The 23,382-nt window shown below is 38.0% G+C and overlaps 1 protein-coding gene across 3 annotated transcripts in view; it reads right to left on the bottom strand.

The window, feature by feature from the left end:
• Positions 1 to 23,382, bottom strand: part of met.L (MET proto-oncogene, receptor tyrosine kinase L homeolog) — an 84,870-nt gene that overhangs the window by 36,219 nt on the left and 25,269 nt on the right. For all 3 annotated transcript variants that reach the window (XM_041584854.1, XM_041584853.1, NM_001085560.1), the window contains 3 exon segments: positions 7,054 to 7,245; positions 4,050 to 4,184; positions 3,496 to 3,666 (listed from right to left, as the gene is read on the bottom strand). In XM_041584854.1, the coding sequence (XP_041440788.1) occupies positions 3,496 to 3,666; positions 4,050 to 4,184; positions 7,054 to 7,245 (498 nt within the window).

The raw sequence follows: 23,382 nt of genomic DNA, 5'->3' as shown, positions 1-23,382 counted from the left end.
AGACATGATTTGCAGTATACAATTTGAGAATTATATGAACTAACTGAACTATATCTCTCCAAAAATTATTTTAAGCACAGTGAAAAGAAAATGTAATTCTATGCAACTTTCCTATACACATTCATTACACATTTTTGTCAGCCATTTTAAAGTTATTTGTAAACGCAATTGCTAGTTAAGTGATATTTGTTTGTTTACATTCTCTGCACTGCTGTGTCTGACTCCTGAAACAATGCTGTAAGCCAGCACATTAAAGCTGATTGACAGACCAGAAGAAAAACTGGTTACATTGTGTTAAGACTCAAATAACATACAGGGATACAATTATTTATTTGAATAGCAATTACATTTAATAAACTTTAAAACCAATAAACCTGTTTAATGAATGTATATTGGAAAGCTGCTCAGATTGTGTTCCATTAAAAAAAAACAATTTATGGTTGGAGGCCCCCCTTTAAAGCTACAGAATCCAAACAGAATAAGTGGTAGTTTTGAAATATGAAATTTAATGGATACTTTAATCAGTCAGATTTGTTGATAGCATCTATTTAATTGGTTGCGAAATTAAAGTACTGCAGCCCAACTGTAACCAATATCATACAATAAAATTACTTTTGCTTTCTTTTGATGAACTTTTGTTTACCTTTTGTTCTTCCTCTAATACAATGCACAAGTACCCCCAAACAGTTAGATGACAATTATGAAAGGAAGGGCTTTCTATATAGTGCAAATTGTGCTAAAATTACAACAATGGTGGGAATATGAATCCTGTAGAGCAGTGCCAATAAAAACTACTAAATGGCATATGTGGGACATTTTTGTTGCTCTTAAACAATTGAATTTAAGTCAAATAAACAAAGCAAAAAAAGTCCCAATAACACCTTCAAGAGAGCGCTCACATTTGTTAATGATATATTATTATTTGAGACCATAGTTGAAAGGAACTACCTAGGTTGTGCTCACAATACAGAAATATCCCAATGGTATTTAATGCAAAATATAGTACTGACCTTGACTCACACCCAAAGAGCACCAACTAAAGATCATCTGAGATCAATCAGGCTGCTGTGTACTGGATAACAAGTAAAGCTCCAGCACCGATTATAGAGTAAGAGGAGCAATAATTATACCTCCCAGTTTTCCTTACTCCAAAGGTAATGGTAGATCAGGGACATAGTTTAAAACTCTTTTGAATGTTGGTATTCGATATACATTATGTATGGTGTTATATTTTAAGCCCCAATGACAAGTAAAGATTGCTCATAAATAGCAGGATTCTCCTTTTAGCTAAAAGAAAGCTCTACAAACATCATATTAAAAGTGAAGCGTTATAACAACATCTTGAGCACTGCAAGCTGCCTATGGCTAATAGACAGGTTTCCTAATATAGGAATGGGGTGAGTTGATTGTAATTCTTGCCACAAACCACACAAGATTTTTATAGAATACTCCTACTGATGTGCATCACACAAGCCCTGAAATGTTCTGCTCTTCTGTGAGTCATGACATGATTTATGAGAGGGGGGAATAGGCACATAGCAACTAGAAAGAAGATTTAGTGGCGTAAAGGTTATAGTTCAGTAATGTCAGGAGAAGACTTGGAACTCCTTGTTTTAATCCATTTCTAAGTGAGTTTTAGATCACTCATCCCTAATTGCTTGATATGGTTACAAGGCTGATGCTCTGTCGCCTCTGAGGGTCCCTGCCGCAGTCTCCCTTAAAGTGCTATAATAGCAAATAGCATAATTTAAAGGGATTTGTGACTTTGTGACATAACTGTAGTCCCTTGGGCCAGTTAAATGTGCATGACACACAACTAATGTGTAAATACTGAGACAGACGTGTCACATTTTTATTCTGCTAAATGAATAGTGGCCTAGAGTTATATGCTTAAAACATCAATTCATTTTCAAAATGACATTTTCAAAATGACATGTCTTGTGTAATGCTTTTATTTAAATCAAAAATATACCTGAGTTAGTATAATTCTCTTTACCAGAAATTTAGGGGGTTATTTACTAAACTCCGAATGCAAAAATCCCCAAAATCCCCAAATAAAATCGGACTTAAATCATGAATTTTTCAGGATGGAAAAGTCTGAATCTGAAAATCTGGCATCTCAGACATGTCGAGGTTGCATATAAGTTAATGGGAGAAGTCCCAATGATTTTTTGATGTGCGCTGGGTTTCGTGCAATACCCCAAAGTTTTCGGGCAAAAAGCATAAGAAATCAGAGTTTTCGGGTGAAAAATCCGAAAAAATTGTGAAAATCTGATTTTTTCCTGCAAAGCAGAAAATATTGAGATAAATTTGAACTTTGATAAATTACCCCCTAAATATAAATGTGCAGTGGTGAAGTGATGTTCCAGAGGTACCTGAGCATGCACCTGTGAAACGACACACTTATAAACATGTGCCACTGCAAGCCATTATTGGGCAAATCTTTGTGTCTCCACAGCATGTGCAAAGATATTTTCATAGCATCAGACATATTTACGGGGATTGAGGTGCATGATTGGTAAACTCTTCAAACACACACTCAGCTATTCCTTCATACCTTTATACCTGCCTAGACAACATAAACACTATACCTACAGAGACAATAAAATACAACAGCAATCTAACATGTAACTATATGGAGAAAGTACAGAAATAAGAAAGGACATGCTTTAACATGCACAGTGGGAATACAAATATATATAATTAAAATAAATTGCAATGACATATTATATGATGCCTTCTTTAGCAGAAGAATGAGTCACTGTATTTTGCACTTTTTATTTTCCATATGTTGCAAGAGTGATAAATCATTGCATGTGTAGGCAATTCTAAAACTTTTCTCTGTTAGTGGAGAGGGTTTCATGACCATATACTTTACAAAAACAGGAAATCCAAAGCAAACTGGACAACGACCAGGATTAAGAACTCAAGGCACCAGTGTGGCAAGCACTAAAATAAATAGAGCTATAAAACAGTGTTGGCACCCCCAGCACATTATCTAGTTATCTACAAGAATCCTAGCCCAGTCTGTGGGCATTCTTGTAGATATGGGTCTACTAGAGTCTAAGAGCCAAGAAACCAAAAATGTACTTTGTATATACTTCTTTGTATATAATCAAATGAGAAACTCTTATCAACTAGTTGTCACCTACTGGTAGAATATTGTATTAAAGTGCAAATGTGTAAAGTAAGGGGACCCATTCTGGAAAACCTGGACTACTTCTGAAGATTTTACTACCATTGTCTCCATTTACTTAAAGTATCCATACTAATATTAAGTTAGGTAAAATATAGTGAGATAATATATACTCTTTAATCCAAGATCCAACTGTTTAAGGAACTACAGTATGTGGGTAATGTAATGAATGGTCTTAGGTTCCCCGGTATGAAAACTACTCATACCACTATCTTAAATAGGAGTTGAAATTTAATAGCGGTTGGCAGCCTGAAGCTGGACCCCTCCGCATTAAACCATGGGCAGAATATTACTGTCACCTCATAAACTGCAGGAGGACAGGTTTCTTGAATCCATTCTTCATTTAAACACTCCTGTTTTGTGCTACAGCGATTCTTGCACCAACCACAATTCACAGAGGGAGATGAAAGGCAATGGCTGCATGATTTCAGATGTCCACAAGTAAGGACCACCAGTGGTACTTTTATTATCTGTAACACAGAAAAGCAATTTAGAAAATCTACTTTCTAAGAATGACCTTATCAATTCATACATATTTACCTTGCATACAGTTGTATATAGTTATAGTTTTCTGCACATTTGGATTTACCATAAAGGCACTCAAAGGCCACCCCCTTGAGCTGTTGCCCTAGGCACAGGCCCTTGAGTGCCTATAAACACTACAATAATGAGGTTTGGGCTGCAGTAAATCTCATATCAAATCTCATATCAATGACACATTCTTGTATTAACGCATAATAATTTGTAATTGTGTAAATTATGAGCAGAAGAAATCTCATATCAATAACACATTCTTGTATTACAGCATAATATTTGTAATTGTGTAAATTATGAGCAGAAGGAACCAACTAACTTGCATTCCTGTGTTAACCAAAGTGTATCCACTTTCCTCAGATGCTGTATTAATGACAATTTCTGGAGAAATTGGTCTTGCTTCAAGGAGAAAATTAACATGGGGCTTTGGCTGACCAGTCCGTGAGATAATAACCTGAAAAATAAATGTAAAAAAAAAGTCAGTTATGGTGTGTGTTCCTTCAACTATTCATCCTGCCAAGTATCATCTAGGTAAGAGAAGATTGCTGAAGGTACATCTGATGCTTACGTTTTTGGTTTAGTTCAAACAGAAACATCTCCTACTCTTTGCTGTGTTTTGAAAGTATGCAGAATATTTCTATAAAAAGCTCTAAATAAATAGGACGATGAGTCAATGTGTGCCTTTTAAGTTAGTTACATCCATTAATTACTTCCCAATTTACTTTCAACTTTCCAAGGTTTCCTTCAACTGTAACCCAGTTATAGCTATTATTTCTATTGTGTCTCTTTTTGTGACTGTGCCTTACCCTATCACTTTTTTTCTGTCTATCCTACACCTATTTCATGCTATGCCTTAGTGCAGAGGTCCCCAACCTTATTTACTTGTGAGCCACACTCAAATGTAAAATGAGCTGGGGAGCAACACAAGCATCAAAAAAGTCCCAGAGGATGCCAAATAAGGGCTGTGATTGGCTATTTGGCAGTACACCTGTTTTTAATGCAACCAAAAGTTATTTCCAAGCCTGTAATTTAAAAATAAGTACCTGCTTTGAGGCCACTGAGAGCAACATCCAAGGGGTTGATAAGCAACCTGATGCTAATGAACCACTGTTTGGAGATCACTGCCTTAGTGTATCACAAGGAAACGTGCTGCACCCAGTTAATGAGTCTGCAGCAACTTTTTTATGCTCCCTCCGCAAACCAATGGTTTTATCTCACCTTGGTTTTATCTTACCGTATACTACATTTTGAGACATCATTGGGGTCATTTACAATACCCCAGGCAAAGAGGAGAGCCTGATGCCCATTTGAATGACACACAAGCAGATGGACACACCCTCCCAAGACACACATTCGTTTTGCACACCAAAACTGAAAGTAGGGGTAGGCAGGCCACATCTTTGAAATTAAGTATCCTGGGAGGGCAAAGAAGCAACACAGTGGAATAACTGTTAGTTTTATTATGTCTAGTATATGAATCAAATTCGTTATTTGAACATAAATCAACCCTGCACTATCCTTGGCTATTAATATTTACTAATTAGTAAATTAATAATAACATACTGATATTGGCCAGGAGATGAATCGGACAATATATGGGAAGTGTCTCCAACCCTTTATGGGCAGTCTGATTATCCTCGCAGTCATTAGTCATTATATTTAATGATGAGAACTTTTATGATGGTCTTTATTAGGGAATCCGTTGGGGAAACAACTTTACTGGGTCCTAAAAGTCAGTATTTGTAACTGGGCCCAAGTAGCAAATGGACTTGGCAGCCCTAAACTGCATCAAAAGTCTTACTGAAGCCTAGCTTATGAACCCAGCCACAGCACTTTTACTCAATCAGCACAGAAATAATTTATCATTTACCTATGAATGTAAAGTGCACTCAACAACTTTTTCATCTTTCTGATATGTGTATAACAGCCTGTCATTACTGACTATATGTTATTGGTGAAGACAGGGACGAGATAGATTAGTGGTTCTGGCACATGTTTAGTTTGAAGCTTAAGTATTTACTCAAAGGGCACAGCCTAATGAAAAGATGTTGTGCTTGTAATTTCTCATCTCGAGTATGTTTCATGCTCTAATTCTCACACATAACGATGGCAACAGCCATTACAAAAAGAACCCTGTCTATTTAGAGCTTTGCAAGTTCACAGTGAAATAAACACTGACATGCCCAAGCCATTTACCCTAAAATATCTAATTACTTTGAAAATGGTGCTAAGCCCAGAAGTGTTAGGACCTGGCACTGAAGCCCCGTGTTACACATTACAGCGGATGCCCACAGCAAAATACACAATTCATTTTGCACCCAGCAGCTGGGCTCTCAGCTCCCTTTTCCCAGCCCCAGACTGGAAACAATGAACGAGCCTGAAACAGCTGCAAACTTTCATAAAAAATGAGAACGCAAAGGTTTTCAACAAGTTGAAGCATAGGAAGGAAGTAAAATTGTTTCTCTTTTCCTCTTCATACTTGGCAGCTGCAGTAAAAACTGTATTACACTCGTTGTTTTGTCATATTCACACTCTCAAATAATCAGACCCTATGAGCAGAATTCAAGTTTAATCTGTTGTTCAGTCATAACATCTCGCTTAATACGCTGCAATCAATAATTTACAGCACCTTTTACACCTTGTCACAACATGTACACGTGTGTCATGCACACATTATCTTTATCATGTTTTATGTTGCAAGGACAAAAGGTTCTCTATATATTTCTTCATGGAGGTATTTTACAAGGGATAATGTACTTTTTCAACTTGACTTAGTGCTTAGCAAGGAGATCATGCAATAAATAATAAAGGCAAGTGTATAAAAACATGTTAAAAGGTTATATGATGTCCTCTGCCCAAGTAAGGGGCCTTTAAAGACTACAATGTTATTCTGGAAACGCCAGCAATCAAAATAAACAGAATTTTGTCACTTCCCATGAATGCCATTGGGAAATATTGCAGTTAATGGAACAAGTTATTGCTTCGCAAAGCAATGTTCCCCATGCAGTTTATTACATTGCAAATTTTATTTTAGCATTGCGCTTTCAATGCTCACTAATGCAAATGGAAAATATAACATTTTTTCCCCAACACCACCTTATTACATAGCAGTCTTATAGTCTGTTTCTTTGCAGGTCATCTAAGCCATGTAGTCATTAAATTTGCCTTTGACCAGACTGCAGGTAATAGAACCAGATCTGCGTGGCTTCTAAAATCCACCTTGTCTTTAGCATCATGTATTGAAAAAATGTAATGATAAATCAAAACATATAGATGATTCATTTTTACAGGGCCGTGCATATTGAATCAATATTGACATTTACCTGCATGAAGCGCCCCTCAGATGTCCCCAAATTGGCAATGGTGAGACGTCCTTGGGTAAAGACTGAGATTGATGTTAGCAACACATTACGAAATTGATCCATAAACAAGTCAAGGCGTCGTAATACAGTGGTGACTTCTACTCGATATTCGTCAATCGGTGTTGAACAATGTGAAGCATTTCTTAGAAATCTCTGGGAAAAACAAAACAGGTAAATATTGTGGGTTAGAAAATACTGACAGTTATTAAATCTGCCCCTAAATTTGGTCAAAAACACTATCACAGAAGAAAAACAGAAACAACTATACATTCAACTTAGTTTTTCCATTGGGTGTTAAAAAGAAAAAAGTCAAAATAGCTTATTAAAGCATATAGAAAAATAAAAGAGGTATCTTTGACTGGAGGAGGTAATGCTGAGATTAGGAGCAGTGGGCAGAAAACACCAACATGAATATATTCTCCACCAAAGCCACTTGCACCCTGACCCCCTGATCACAATACAATCCTGAACTGGCAAAGCTACAAGATTTGCAAGCTGAAGAGGTTGTCAAGCACACCAAGTCAATTCTAGCTAGACATGGCATCCCTAGAGATGTTGTCACTGATAATGACCCGCAATTTGCCTGTAGATTATTCAAGAATTTTGCGTCCACATATGAATTCATACATCAGACCTCAAGTCCAGAGCATCCAGAGGGAAATGGATTGGCAGAAGCAGGAGTATTCATATTAAAAACTATACTCAAAAAAGCATGGGAATCAAAGGAAGACCCCTTTTTGGCATTGATGTGTTACCCTGCAGTTCCACAAAGCTGAAAAATCTCCAGCAGAACTTCTGTTTGGGTGTCAGATTGTCACTAGAGTTTCGGCCACTCAACATGGCCGCCATACTAAGATAAAACAGTGGTGTACAAAAAGCTTAGTTTTAAAACCAAGAGAAATTAAGTTCATGCCAAACATTCCAGAGAACTTCCACCTTTGAGTGACAATAGTAGAGTTCTCATTCAAAGTTCCAAATCTTGGGAAGTGCCCGCCAATGTGATTCACAGACTGAGCCCAAGGTCATATGTGGTTCGTACAGATATGGGGCAGACCCAGCATGGGAATCGCAGGCATCTTTTACAAATTCCAGAAGAACAAGTACCTTCTGCCCAGGTCATTAATGATAGCACAACAGGTGGAAATGCTGGCCACAGGAAGTCTGTCAAACAATAGGCAAGTGAAGTAACTTCATCTGGACGAGTTATTCACAAACCATTGCGACTAATTGAACAATGCTAAAGTTCTCATTTTAGACTTTCTGAGAGTTTCTGTCCACTTTGAAAAAAATGTAGGCGTGTTATAATTGTCAATGTTACAGTATTTCTTTCTTTTCATCTTTCTTATTTCACAGGCTGAAAGGGTAAGATGTGGTGTGTTTACCTCCAGACACTAGAGGGCTTCAGTTGATAATAAGTGTTTCTGTGGTTCTTACTGTCAGCCTTCTTGTTTGTTCAGGAGCTGGTATTCAGCCATGAGGCTCAACTGCTGTGTACTACAAGTTTTCTGAATAAAAGTCTGAAGTTCTAATCAGTATGAGTTTACAAAATAACAACCCCCCCCCCACGTGTTGGTATCTGGCTGTTTCTGCGGTATACAGTATAGGGCAATATGCTTTTCAGTTGAAGGGGGTTAGGAACAGTTTGGGTGCAAGTCACAGGGAGTGGGCTGTTACATTACGGGGCAGATTCACTAAGCTCGAGTGAAGGATTCGAATGAAAAATACTTCGAATTTCGAAGTATTTTTTTGGTACTTCGACCATCGAATTGGTTAAATTCGTTCGAATTCGAACGAAATCGAACGAATCGAACGAAAAATCGTTCGACTATTCGACCATTCGATAGTCGAAGTACTTGCCCTTTAAAAAAAACTTCGACCCCCTACTTCGGCAGGTAAAACCTACCGAAGTCAATGTTAGCCTATGGGGAAGGTCCCCATAGGTTTGCTAACCTTTTTTTGATCGAAGGATTTTTCTTCGATCGTTGGATTAAAATCCTTCGAATCGTTCGATTCGAAGGATTTAATCGTTTGATCGAACGAAAAATCCTTCGATCGATCGAACGAAGGATTAGCGCTAAATCCTTCAACTTCGATATTCGAAGTCGAAGGATTTCAATTCGAGGGTCGAATTTCGAAGTATTTTTAACTTCGAAATTCGACCCTTAGTGAATCTGCCCCTACATGTAAGTTGACTTGTGTGAGGAGGGTATTCAAGACAGGTTTTCTAACTAGAACCAAGCATAACTATTCACATTTAGCAAGAGATGACAATTTGCATGTTCTTCAGTGCATTTTTGCTGGGACATCATGCAAATACGTTTTCTTTCCTGTACAATTCACTGTCATATTTATATTTGTTTTCATCATGGTTTCCTACCATTAGTTAGAACTGTAGGTTTGGCAACCATTGCTATTCACCCATTAGTAAATACAACTCCCTGCCTGTCAGGGAGAAAGCTCTATAACATCTGGTGCACCCAGGGTTCCCTTACTATGGGGGGATCTTGCACAATTTATAATTAATGTTTAAATCAATCCTAGAATTTCTTTGTGTGTTGTTAACAAGGAGGGAATTTTCCTTTGGAACCTGCTGCCGGTACTTTCCCGTACAGATATAATGCAATTGCATTGATGTACCTTTAATAAACTGTCCTTATTTTATTCTTTCATGCTTTGTACTAGTGAAGTCTAGACAACTCATTGAAATTCTTCAGCGGTGTATCGTACTTCAGAGTTTTTCAGTGTAGACGTTAACTGCCTTGACAATTCAATAGGAATGTATTAATTGGTAATGTGCTTTATATTGATGTTTTCCTCTCATTGCACAGAGCTGATGCTTGCCATAAATGAAGGCCCTTGGAGAATACACATCAAAACGAAGAAAGCAGCAGTTCCTCACTGTCTATAATACATTTCCCATCTTCCGTCTCCATGTCACGTACATTTTGTACTCAGGCTCTGACTCCAAATCAGTAACTTTTCATTAGACTATTCTTATTCAGCAAATCAAAAATGAAAATGTCAGCCCATTTAGTAGACAGAGTAATCTGCATTTTGATTTCTAGGTCCCTGTGCTAATAATAATCACAATACTGAAATAGAAAATCTGCTGTCTAATGGCATGTAGAATAAGATGTGTGAAAATATAACGTAGTGTTTTACTTTGTGGTGTGAGCAAGAAATAACAAATCTGCATGTTCACTGATGTAAATACATGTAGACACTGGTAGTCATAATGCCTAAACTATGAAATGGAAGTATAAGGTCTGAACTTTTCCACCAAACATTATAATCAGTTCCTACTGAGACAATTTGTAGTCATTTCATGGTGCATTATATTACTCTACATCTGGCAGTCTATAACCTATGACATATGGGAAGTTGTGTCTGCTGTGATGCTCAAGTGGAAAACAGCTCCGGTTATAACACTTAAAATTGTCATCTCTTGCTTATGGCACATACTGGTTGTGATGGTTTGCTTCTGTCAGAAATGCACATTTTCAGTTGGCTGTCACCATTGGTATATGCCTTAAGCAGGGGCTACATAATTGAGTTTTTTTGCATGATTTAATATAATTTGACCTGCAAACATGTTTTACATGAGATTATTAGCATACTACTAAAAATAGGTTCAACTGCACTGCACAGATCATTTATAGCAGCAGTTTATATCCAACTGTTAGATTTCAGTGCTTATCATATCATATGTGACAGCCAACCAGACTAGTTTATGTAAAATTAGAGACGTACAAGTAGAAGAAATAGAGGATAATGTATCTAACCGTATACAACCGTACACTAAAGTAGTCAGCATTAAAATGAGCGAAATAGCTACAGTTCTTGGAAATAACAATGTATAAGAACACGTTAGGAAATGAGGAAGTGGTTCATAAATTGTAACACAGGTATGGGATCCACTATACAGAAACTCATTATCCAGAAAGCACAGAATTACATAAAGGCCAGCTTACATAGACTCCATTTTAATCAAATAATTATTTAAACATGATTTCCTTTTTCTCTGTAGAAATAAAACAGTAACCAACTATTGTAAGACATTATAGATCCTTACTGGAGGTGAAACAAACCTATTGGGTTTAATTAAGGTTTAAATGATTTTTAGTAGACATAAAGTATGGAGATCCAAATTACGGAAGACCCCATGTACCAAGCATTCTGGATAACAGGTCCCATACCTGTCTATATAAAATGAATGACATATATATGAAGATAACTGTACAACAGAATGCAAAAGTCTCTATTTATGAATACTAGGGATGCACCGAATCCAGGATTCGGTTCGGGATTCGGCCAGGATTCGGCCTTTTTCAGCACGATTCGGATTCGGCTGAATCCTTCTGCCCGGCCGAACCGAAACCGAATTCTAATTTGCATATGCAAATAAGGGGCCAGGAGGGAAATCGCGTGAGTTTTTGTCACAAAACAAGGAAGTAAAAATGTTTTCCCCTTCAACCCCTAATTTGCATATGATTCTGCCGAATCTTTTGCGAAGGATTCTGGGGGTTCAGCCGTATCCAAAATTGTGGATTCAGTGCATCCCTAATGAATACCAGGACACATTCTGACATTAGTCAAAAAATACAGATAGTTACAAGGTAAGGCTAAAGAGCTTGCCAGAATTACACAACAGATATCTTGTTGAAGAATGTGTTTAGTGTTTATGGCCAGCTCTTGACTGGCACAAGTTTTTTCCTCAAGTTACATACAGTAAAAATATTCAGACCTTTGGCCAATGCCCTGATTTTACTGAAAAACAAATCCCATAGTTACATTTTGTTCTCTGAGATATATTTTTTGCAAACCACTGAAACTCGAAATTATTTTTGCTTCAAAAATGACGTTTTGTTAGAAAATGAATCTCAAGAAAAATATAAAATTAAAATATATCGTCTGCTTAAAAAATGAAATTCTCACATTTTATAATATTTTGTACAGTTAGCTCTTGCAGCAATAACTGGTCTTTTGGGTAAGTCTTAACCAGTTATATAAGAAGTTTGGGCTGATTTTGGCCTATCCTTCCAGGCACATTTGTTCTTTCATACCTTCGTTTTCAAGTAGAGCCACAAAGTCTTATTTATATGAAGATGTGGCCAATTATAGGATATTCATATTTTTGAGTAAATACAGTGTTACTTTGGCCTTTTGTTTGGGGACATTGTCCAGCTGAAAGTTACTTTGGCCTTGTTTTTGGGAACATTGTCCAAACTTCAGTTATCAAGAGGCCCAGACCCTGCTAATGCAGAGCAGCTGCACACAAGTCAGAGACATTTTGATTCTGCATTTTTAAAGCACAAAAACATGATGGGCAAAATGCTTGATACAGATCCCTGTGCCTTGGGTCTGGTACAAAGTAAGGCTTATTCATGAACAAAAACATGCAAAGTGCAATATTAGGAGCTATTTGCAAATACTATTACCTTGCACCTATACCGCTCCTGGCAAAGTGCCAATGCCCCAGTTCAGCCTGATAGCACGAAACCCCCGAATTAACACCTGCCTTAAAGATATTAAAGATATTAAAGATTGCCTCATCTCATCAGGATTATTTATGCAGCTGACCTCTACCTAGTAAATAGCATGCTAATTATTATGCACTTTGTAGGAAAAACTTTTTCTGCTGCTTAGCAAGGTGGATGCTCATATGTATTTGCTGGAATTCAGGGAACATATCTGCTTGGTTGGTAAGGAAAACATGGTAATATGTGCCCAAATTTTGCACATTGGGCAAATATTTGAATCTTCACCTGTCTGCGTCAAGGTTTTTGATACAAATAAAAAGCTCACCACCCAAAACCTAGTGAACTTTTTATATTTTTCAGAAAATCCATTAGGCAACAAATTAAAGTAGGAACTCCCAGCAGTTTCTGCGGTGGTTTGCACGAATCCCAATGAGATCTACAAATCTGCACCTAAGTAACGTTAGAAAACATTGTTGTGGATATATACATGGGTTGGCTGTAGGCTAGCTTTTATTATGTACAAATCCTCTAGCTTTATGATATTTTCTAAACGTCAACACCAGAAACAAGAAATGACTAGAGAATTTATTGCTGCTCAGATAATGAATTAAAAGGAAAATTGGCGTTTTAGCACAAGAGAGGCAAGTGTGACTAAAGTAACAACCATCAGCTGCATCTCTCTTCCTGTAAGTGCAATAGATCAGAATGCCATACTTAATTCTCTGCCAGTACTGTTTTTATATTTCCTTATTTAGTTATTTTTGGACATCCTTTTGCTTTTGCATGCATTACTAACAATTTGTACCCATCATGAGCCATTAGTTCTGGACTCATAAAGCTGCACCCATAGACAAAGTAGGTTTTTCAGCAACATACAGACATTCAGATATTACATTTTATCTTAAACCTATGCAGGATTTTTTTGTATACATATGTTGTCAACTAGGTATACTACAACATTGCAGTAGCTGATGTCATTTTGTATGCTCATTCCAAAATAAATATGACAACTGCTTAAATTTGTTTCATCATATTTTTTGGGAAGTAAAATGTAAAATGAACAAGCTGTGTTTAAAGCCATATGAATGGATAAGGTCTTCCAATAAGACAGTATGTACATTGAGTCAAGTATAGAACAAACTAGAAGATGATCTGCTAGCGTAAGTTCAGGGTAAGGAACTGTATGATATGATGAAAACCAGCATGTAGCTTGATGCCCCTACCAAGAGAACAGAGAATTTGCATTAAAATGAAACAGTTCACACTATTAAAAGCAGATATTATATCCAGAAGAATGAGAATGAGAGTCTTATTTAATTTTAGCAATCTGGAGATCGTTTGTAACTGTACCTAAGGCTGTCTGAATAGTAACTGCAAGTCGCAAAACTAGATTGTATAAGGTCAAGCGGCAATGGGTGTGAAAAGAGACAAGACAGGATCTTAGCGTCTAGCTGTAGAAGGGATGATAGTTACAGAAACAGGATGGGTCCAGTGTAGCTATTGAAGAACATGCTTAACACAGGCCTGTTTGAATGACTAATTAATATTGAAAGTATAAATTGAAGGTAAGTTGTATTTGGCGAAGAACAGCAGAGACTCTTATAAGATAAACAGAAATTAAAGAAGGAAAGAAGAGTCTTAGGATATTGGCTTACTTAGATGATAATTTTGGCCTTGCAAATAATTTATTAAATAACTTATTTTATCAGCCTAACCAATGTATTCTGATATGCAGCTGACTTATCAGTCTCTCAGACACCTAATAAATGCCTAGACACTCAGGGAGCTAGCACACGGGCAGATTCGTGGAGATTTAGTCGCCTGGCGACTAGTCACTTGGCGACTAATGGCCTCTTCTGTGGGGCGGCAATCTCCATGAACTGCCTTCCCCCTGCCTTCCGCCTGCAATAATGAGAAAACGCCAGCACCAATGCACTTGTGCTGCTTCGATTTCCGAAGTCGCCCAAAAATTCCGCCTGCTATAATGAGAAAACGCCAGTGCTGATGCACTCACCGCGCTTTGATATCCGAAGTCGCCCAAAGTTTCCTCGTGAGGCGACTTAGGAAATTGAAGTGCCGCGAGTGCATTGGCGCTTTCTCATTATAGCAGACAGAAGGCAGTTCGGGGAGATTGTCACCGCACAGAAGAGGCCATTAGTCGCCAGGCGACTAAATCTCCCTAAATCTGCCCGTGTGCTAGCTCCCTCACAAATTTTCTTATCTCAGGAAAGCAAACAGTACTCCTGGCTGGTGCTGTTTGAAGGAGAGGAACACCATCTAGGGTTGGAGGTAACAATTAGAACCACTAAGAGATGCCTATCAACTTGGCACCAGTGATTTTAGCTTTCTTATGGGGTTATGTAATAAAAGGCACTAAGTTTGCCCAGGAGCAGTAACCCATAGCAAACAATAAGCAGGAAGCATTTACTGGTCACCTGTTTAAAAGCAAACATTGTATTGGTTGCTATGAGCTACTGCTCCTGGGCTAACTTAGTGCCTTTTATTACATATGGGGGCTTATCCTTTAGGGTAAGGGCAAATGCTAAGATTCGGGGAGATTTAGTTGCCAGGCAGGAAATCGCCACTTCTTCAGGCGACTAATCTCCCAGAAAAGCCTTCCCGCAGGCTGGAATCGAAATTGCCGGCGGGGTGGCATGCGGAGCGCTTCATTTTTTGCCCAAAGTTTCCTTCTGAGGCATCCCGGCAATTAGATTGTAGGTGGGAAGGCAGTTTGCCTGAAGAAGAGGCAATTTGTCGCCGGGCGATTAAATCTCCTCGAATCTTCGCGTGCCTCTGCCCTTAAGAACATAAAAATGACATGAGCATTTTTTATTCATGCTCAGTCCTCAGATTTAAATTTATTTTGAATATAATTTTATTAATGATATATTGACTTGTAATTTATATGGGTGGGCACCAATGCCCCACCCCCTATAACATATATTTCTATCTCATTCATATTATTTTTCATACAAGAACATGGCTGTAAAAGGATTGATTTGTTGCAGTTTTCATATGTTTATGACACACCATGCTGTTATGATGGGATATTTCTGTTGCTCCCTGTTAGATTTACATGTATGAGGTAAATATCAAATTACTTGTCATGTAAGAGATTTGTTATTTTATTTTTCTGCCAGTCCTCTCCCATGGGCTTTGCACTGTGTTTATATACTTGGTAAAACCCAGCTGATTGTACTGTGTGGGAGCCTGGGCAGGAGGAATCAATCAAAAGCATGTAATGTATTCCATCTGTCTCGTTATTAATACCATCCCATTATTATGATGTCAGGTAGAAGCTGAAAAATCGCTGCTAATATATCATTCAGAAAAGTTAAATCTTATTTAGCTGATCTTTTCTCTCTGTCTCCTTGAGAACAATATATTCACCAAGGCTTCTTTTACTGGCGTTGAATTATTTGGATCAGTCGGAAGCGTATTCATATGCAGTTGTGTTATTACTTTTAATTTAGCCAAAATTACTAGAGCAAATGATGTGTGGGACTCCAGTTATAAGGTCTCTAAAGAGCCATTTGTCTTAGTTTATTTTATTTTATCTTACTGGCCATTCCCAGAGGATGATGGATCAATATAAGCTGTTGTGGCTTTTTGATGGAACGCCATAATTGTATCCTTCCATTAGCCTGCACACAGCAATTGTAACCATGTATCATCTTTTTTTCTTTAAAAAAATAAAGTAGCTTGTGTATGGCCTTTTGAATCTTGATATTTTTAGACTTGGGTAAATCAATGTCGTAGCATTTTCAGTGAAACCATTTATACGGATTTTGTATAAATTATATCCTGAGTTAGTTTTATGTATTTTTTGTCTGTGGAAAATGAAATTGTAATATGCTTAGGGCAGCCCGTTTTCGCCCACCTCTTTAACCTGTGCCCTCTAGTTAGTACAATAGCACTACAGGAATATAAACACTATGTTTCTCAGGGGCCCCCTCGTCAACTAAGCTGTGTAATGTGAACAAATCTAGCCCCACCACAGACATAGAAAGGGTAATGATTTCTAGTATCTGGCTGTTACTTTCCCACTGAGGTTTCATTTAGACTAAACTGGACCCCACAGAGTTATGGCAGATGGGCTTGGATATATACATGATGGGAAGATAAGAGGGTAAACACAGCTCTGCAATTTACAAGTTGACTTGAAAAATACATTTTCATACAATAAAAGTGAATTATACGTGTTTAGGAAATGGCACTGTTATATGTGATAGATCACTGGATAACAGGTTAATAAATCCCATACCTGTGCAACCAAAATCATCTGTACACTAATAAATGGACATGCTTTAAACAAATAGGTGACAACTACTTCATGGCAGTCCCTATTTTGATTAAATACAAACAGGGTCAGACTGGGGGGCCCGGGCCCACCGGGACTGCTGTCCAGAGCCCCCCACCCCCTACTGTGACACAAAGGCGCTACTCGGCGCCAACAGCACCACGTGCATACGTGAACAGTGTTGCTCGGCGTGCATGCGCAGACAGCGCAGATAAATACTTTTTTTTAAAAAAACTGAATGTTGGGAGAGGGGGTCTGGCCAGTCCAACCCTGAATACAAATAAATAACAAGTTTTAGTTTGCCCCCCATGTGTAACGGACGGCACCCAACACCAGAACAAACACCAGGCACCCTGGCCTCGGCTCGTGCTTTACCAGTAGTGTGACCGCCTTTGGGCCTCGGGAGGAGCCCTCGGCTTACTTGGATGCCACCTGGACTTAAACGAGAGGTGCAAGATGAGAGTTCTGGATAGGCAGAGGGGCACGACAGTAAAGCAAAGTCTTTGGACAGAAGATCGTAGTACAAGGCGTGAGGCAATAGAGTAGTCAGATCAGGCCGGGTCGAGGCAGGCAGAAAGTCAGCATAAACAATTCAGGCCGGGTCTGGGCAGGCAGCATTCAAAGCGAGGTCAGGCAGGCAAGGGTCAAAACCGGGAGATCAATCAGAGGGATACGGCAGAAGAGGAAGTCGAAATTCAGGAAATGGATCAGGATACAGAGGTCAGAATCGTCAGGAACAGGCAGGAGTCACAACAGGTAGTCAGAATCAAATACAGAATCAGAATAGCAACAGCTAAAGGCACCAGGAACAACCTATAACGGGCAATGAACACTAGTTAGATGTCCCTTTAAATATTTGAATTTTCACGCCGTTGCGCGCTGACTTCATTGCGCCAGCGTGCATGCTCCAACAAAACAGCAGGAGCGCACCACGCACGCCCCTAGCTACCGGCACCTAGGAGGGAAGAAGAACGCAGCGGGCGTCCCTGCCGTCCCCCCACTAGACCACCAGGGTAATTTCTTACACCATGGGGCTATGTATGATAGCAGGGCAGATAGTAGATATAAGTAAGTATATGTTCTCTAATTCAGGGTCATACTTTCTATATAGGTAGCTATATACCTATATGGTATAGACACATGTTTTTATACATATATGTATATATATATTTTTGTATAGGAACGTAGTGGAACAAAACCTATATGCCAATACCAGGGGTTACAAAAACCTGTCTCTTGTAACTTTAAGAACTCAATTTACATTTTCTAAAAAAGAAATTAGGCTGTTCTAGTGCATTAGGGACGCAACCCTTCTTGGCCCACTCCATTGCAAAACGTGTAAGCATAGGGTGTCTGTGGGGAGTGTTACCTGGACATAGGTAAATGACTATAATTTTCAGCCAGGGGAGCTGTGCAAATCAGGTGAGTTGAAAAGCCAAGTTCCACCAAGTTCATTGAACTTATAAAGCACTTTGGGATACAAACAATTCATTTGAGTTCTGTTTTTAAAAAATCCAATTAGATTAAGCCGGGTGTCTTATCCAAACCACATGTCTAAGTGCAAATAAAAGGGGACTTACTTGTTCCTTCATGTGTTCACGCATGTTAACTGTTGTTTTTCCATTTAAGAATTCAAAGCCATAAAATGTGCATATTCAAATATCCCTAAAATATACTATAACTCCCAACATTCTCAACCAACCAAAAATACAGTGTGTGCGAACGGACAACAAATGCAAAGTTATTAGTTCATTTAGCTCTGATGGCTGGTTATTAGTATGGTAATAAAGAAAACTGAAGGAAAATGAAATTATTATTGGTCATGCTGCACAATTCTGCCCTCCAATACTATGTTATTCATCTGGTGTTTGGTAAGGTTGGATGGGTAGTGTTCAGCCCTTGAGCTGTTATTGAACTAAAGCACAAGAGCTAATTGACAAGCAGTACAGTTACACAACTGCCCCAGGGTCACAGGCCGAAACTCCAACTGCAGAAAATATTTGTTTTGTCTTATGAGTATGTTTTTGGTTTGCATTTGCATAATCATTTACAAACTAACTGGCAACACTATCACGTAACTTCTTCTTAATCTTATTTCAACACAGCAACAGTTTGCATTCCTGGAAAAAATAGCAGATGTTTTGGGTCTAGTCTGCCCCAGAAATTCAGATAGCGACCCTGGCCAGTGAGTGAAATGTACAAGATAGATCAGCTAGTTGAGTATACGGGGATCATACTATATTTTGATTTACTCATTTTAGCCAGCTGTACAACATATGGAACACATTTTCTAGCCCTTACAACATGAGACAACCATACAATGACCTTTAGCATCAATGATCATTTCTGTTTCTATCATTCTTTAACCTTGCATTAGTTCTTTTATGAACAAAGATAATAATGCACAATAACTAAAATGAACGATGATTGGGAGGACATTGCCATATTTGGATTGTCTATAAAAACTGCAGTACTTGTGTTTAGGGATGGGCGAATTTGTCCCGTTTCGTCAAAAATTCGCCAGCGGCGAAATGTCACTGACGCCCATTAACGTCTATGGGTGTCAAAAAATTAATTTTGCGTGGCGAAATTTTTTTTGACGCGCGTGTTTTTATTTTGATGCACATTTTTTCACCGAAGCAAGGTGAAAAAAATCGCCCATCCCTACTTATGTTTATTTATGGAAGAAAAACTGAAATAAAATAGTATATATATATATATATATATATATATATATATTGTACTGGACTCCAGGGGTGGGTCCTGGACAGCAGGTATATTTCCCCTTTATTCAGGTACCTGGAGGGTGCACAGCAGGGCTAATTACTGCAGCAGTGCAGGAGTTAAGAGAGCCCTGAGAGTTCAGGAAGGGGGTTGGTAGACACAAGTGAGGTCTGCACAAGAGAAGTGTGTTTGGGAACTGCTCTCCTGACTGGGAGTTCAACATTTTGCAAGGCTAGGTGAGCCTGATCCCTGAATGGGAAAATGAACTGTTTAATTTGTCAGTTTTGCTGAGCATGAAAGCCAATGTTAATTTATGCTGAAAACTGTGTTCAAACTGCCATTTTTACCTGCTGAAGATACAGCCTGTTTAAGTTGTCATTTGTACCTGCTGAAGATACAGCTTGTTTAAGTTTGACTGCGAAATAAAAGGACATTTATACTGCTATTGTGTTGTGGCCGTAGTGCATGGGCGATCCCTCTCCCCCTGAACTTTACAATATATATATATATATATATATTACCTCCTGCCAAGGACTCATGGGGGTCACATATCAATTTCAACAATCGTGATTTTTTTCAAGCCTTATTTCATAAAGAATTAATGATGTCTCTTTAGTACATAAGCAACTACTTCAAAAGGTGAAATCCCCCCTAATGGAGCTGAAATAAAAAAAGCTAATTCTTTCTTTTGAGTCCCATTTTTCACTACGAAGAATGATCTTATAAAGTCTCCAGCCAATCAGAAGGAGAACCAAATGTGTCTAATAGCCCCTTTTGTTATCAAAGCAAAATTGGTCTGGCTTGTAGGCTATTGGTTTAGAAGCCAGTTAAGCACATCAAAAACCAAAAAAGTTAAAAAATTCCACATTTATGTTTCTTAATCAAATATGTAGAATCTATGTTGAATAATACAATTAAAGAATGACTAACATCATAAAATTAATGAATATTGCTTCTTTGGATTCCAAGAAACTGACATCTAAAGGTTTGCAGCTGTTCCACACAATTGCAGTCTAATTCAAAAAAAGATGTTTATCATTTTAAAAAGCTCAACAAAATAGCTGAAAAGCCAGGGATCAGATCATCAGAGAGGGACAGGAATAATGATCCCACCTGCTGTATCTCTGACAGAACTAACAGATACACACAAGTAATGGCCTATGTCTGTGCATGACTTGTACATCCAACTTGTAGTCAGTAGATTTAGCCTTGGACAAAATGTCTAAAGAAGGCACAATATTTTTAAATATTGTATTTAAAAATACAATAACATTCTACTTGTACAGCAACCAGTTCCAAGTCATGAATCTCAATTACATTATGTTTGGCTGAGAACTATGGCTCTGAAACTGAGTGGGAGGTTGTGTATGTATAACTATATCAAGTGCATTTGTAATGTGAAGGGTTATTAAAGGCCTAATATAACATAACTTCAGTTTAAAGAAAAACCTAAAGTCGAAAAGCATTTTGCCTAGGAAATTTTTCATACTGAACTTACAGTGCCAGTAGAAACTGAGGACATGCCTCATATAATGAACAAATTGTTTTCACCAGACATTGATTTGCAGCAACAAAATGCCCATCGACACTGACTTCTGGTCCTTGTCTACTAACAAGATGTCCAGTTGACTGGCCAGTACCTGGCTGTCCATCTGGATCTGGAAGTCCCATAGGATCTTAGCCCTGTTATTCTCCATAACCTTCTGTGGTGTCTGAGGGGTAGCAGACATAAGATCCATGATCTTATGCCTCATTTCAGCTGTTGTACTTTGTAAAGGAGGAGGTGGCAGTGAAGTTCCAACTTCAGGTGTTGGTTATACACCCAGTTGAACATCCAGTTGTTCTTTTGGGTATTTTTAAATCTGGTTTGTAACATGTAGCTGGTCTACCTAAAGTTGTAATGGGTAACTAGCTGTTTTTCAGATAGGGTGGATGTAGGTTTTCTGTCCATCCATAGTCCTCTCATGTGTTTAGCATATCCCCTCTCAGTTGTAGTAGCAATCCATCAATTCCAAGTTATTTAGTTAGTATGGTTTGTTCCAGTAGACCATTTATCACCGTGTTGTCCTGGTTCCTCAACACCTGGCATAAACCCTGTTAATCTGGTCAACGTCTGTGCCGTCATAACTCTATTAGTTTGTGTTTCTTCCATATTTGTGGTAGGTATGTGTAGCATTAGGGGGTCTTGCCAGAGGACCCCTACTGGTAAGGTAGAAGAATTCTGGTCTCATCATGTTAAAGGCAATGTTCTCAGTGCTGTATAGCTGGTTAGATGTCTAATGTTTTAGTATGGCCCTCTTTTCAAGAACACTGTATAGTCTGATAGCTATCACTAAATAAATTATGTGCCTTTAAAATAATTCCTATTACAGCGTATCTTTACTTTCTAGTTTTGTTTGTTCATTTTTGATACTAATGTGATGTGATAAAATTGACGCTCCAGGAGAATCCATTCATTTCCTATATACAGATAGTGACTGAGCTTATTTTGTAGACTGAAAATAGATATATTGTACATACAATGTCCTCTGCTAAGAACCCCTGGGGCCCTAATAGTTTTCATTATCAAGTATGTATGATGCATTTTCATGCTTGTAAATACCATTATAAATATTGCCACTGCCAGTAAATATGCAGAATAACAAAAAAACACCTGGTTACTATGGCTTAATGTTAATCTCTGCATTGTCTATTATAACTGAGATCAGCAACATTTGGTTTTGACCCATCATCCTTCTGGAATGTACCAATGTTGCTGACTTGTGCATCTAAGAATTTGTTCTTCACACTCATGTGCTCAAATCATCAAGTACGCCTCACTTGTAAAAAAAACCATAGTTTTCTTTTTAAGTAAAAGAAACCTTGCCAAAGTATTGTGCTCAATAAAACTAATAACTGCAATAATGTTTTATGGAAAGAACAGGAAATAAGTGTAAAGTGGGTGCCGGCGATGAAGTCTTTCAGCACCTAAAGACAATGGATGCTCGCTCTGGCCATGAAAACCTGCATCTGATTTCAGTCAACATTTAGACTGTGTATATGTGGAAAATGTGCTTATTAAATTTGTTACTGATGAGAGATACAGAGTTGACACACTATTCATATCATGTAGCTTTAATCAAATGGTCTGTCAACTCTTAAAATGTCACATGTAACTTCACCAGCACAAAGAGGTTGGATTAATGTGACAGCTGGAGTGCTCTGAAAGGGAAAAGTCTCTAGTGAAAGGGTTAATCCTTATTATAAATTGTCTGTCCTTGTGTTCCCTGGAGGCATTATCTGTCAGTAAATAAATTATCATCCCCAAAGTCAGCAGCTGCCGACCATAAAGATACTGTTTTTTCAGCGCCTGATTTTGTTTTGGCTCTGAAACGATTTTCAGATCTTGTTATTGAATAATATCCACGATTTTTTTGTTAGAGGTGACATCATGGTATATATATTACAACATGGAAATGTGCAATTCTACAGCAAACTGTAAAGACTGTATATAGGTTATGATCAACTTAACTATCATACTTTGTTGTGTTACCCAGAAGGGCGAGGGAAGCATTTTCCTGTTGCACTAGTCTATCTCTGCTTGTTTTCCCTTTATATGTGTACTACTATTTCTAATCAAGTAGGAGTTTTGCTTAAAACTGTTTTTAATATTGAGAGGTATTAACCTATAGCACCCATCAAGTCACATTTTTTGGTCACTTTTTTCAAGCCAAAAATTGTATTTCTTTCTACAGATTAAATCAGCACAATGCATTTGAGAATTACATACCTTCAACTGGTCCTGAT

This window comes from Xenopus laevis, chromosome 3L, assembly GCF_017654675.1.
Source record: "Xenopus laevis strain J_2021 chromosome 3L, Xenopus_laevis_v10.1, whole genome shotgun sequence".
In the NCBI taxonomy this organism is placed as follows: domain Eukaryota; kingdom Metazoa; phylum Chordata; class Amphibia; order Anura; family Pipidae; genus Xenopus; species Xenopus laevis.
The sequence above is the reverse complement of the archived record's forward strand: the minus strand, read 5'-3'. Positions and strand labels throughout refer to the sequence as shown.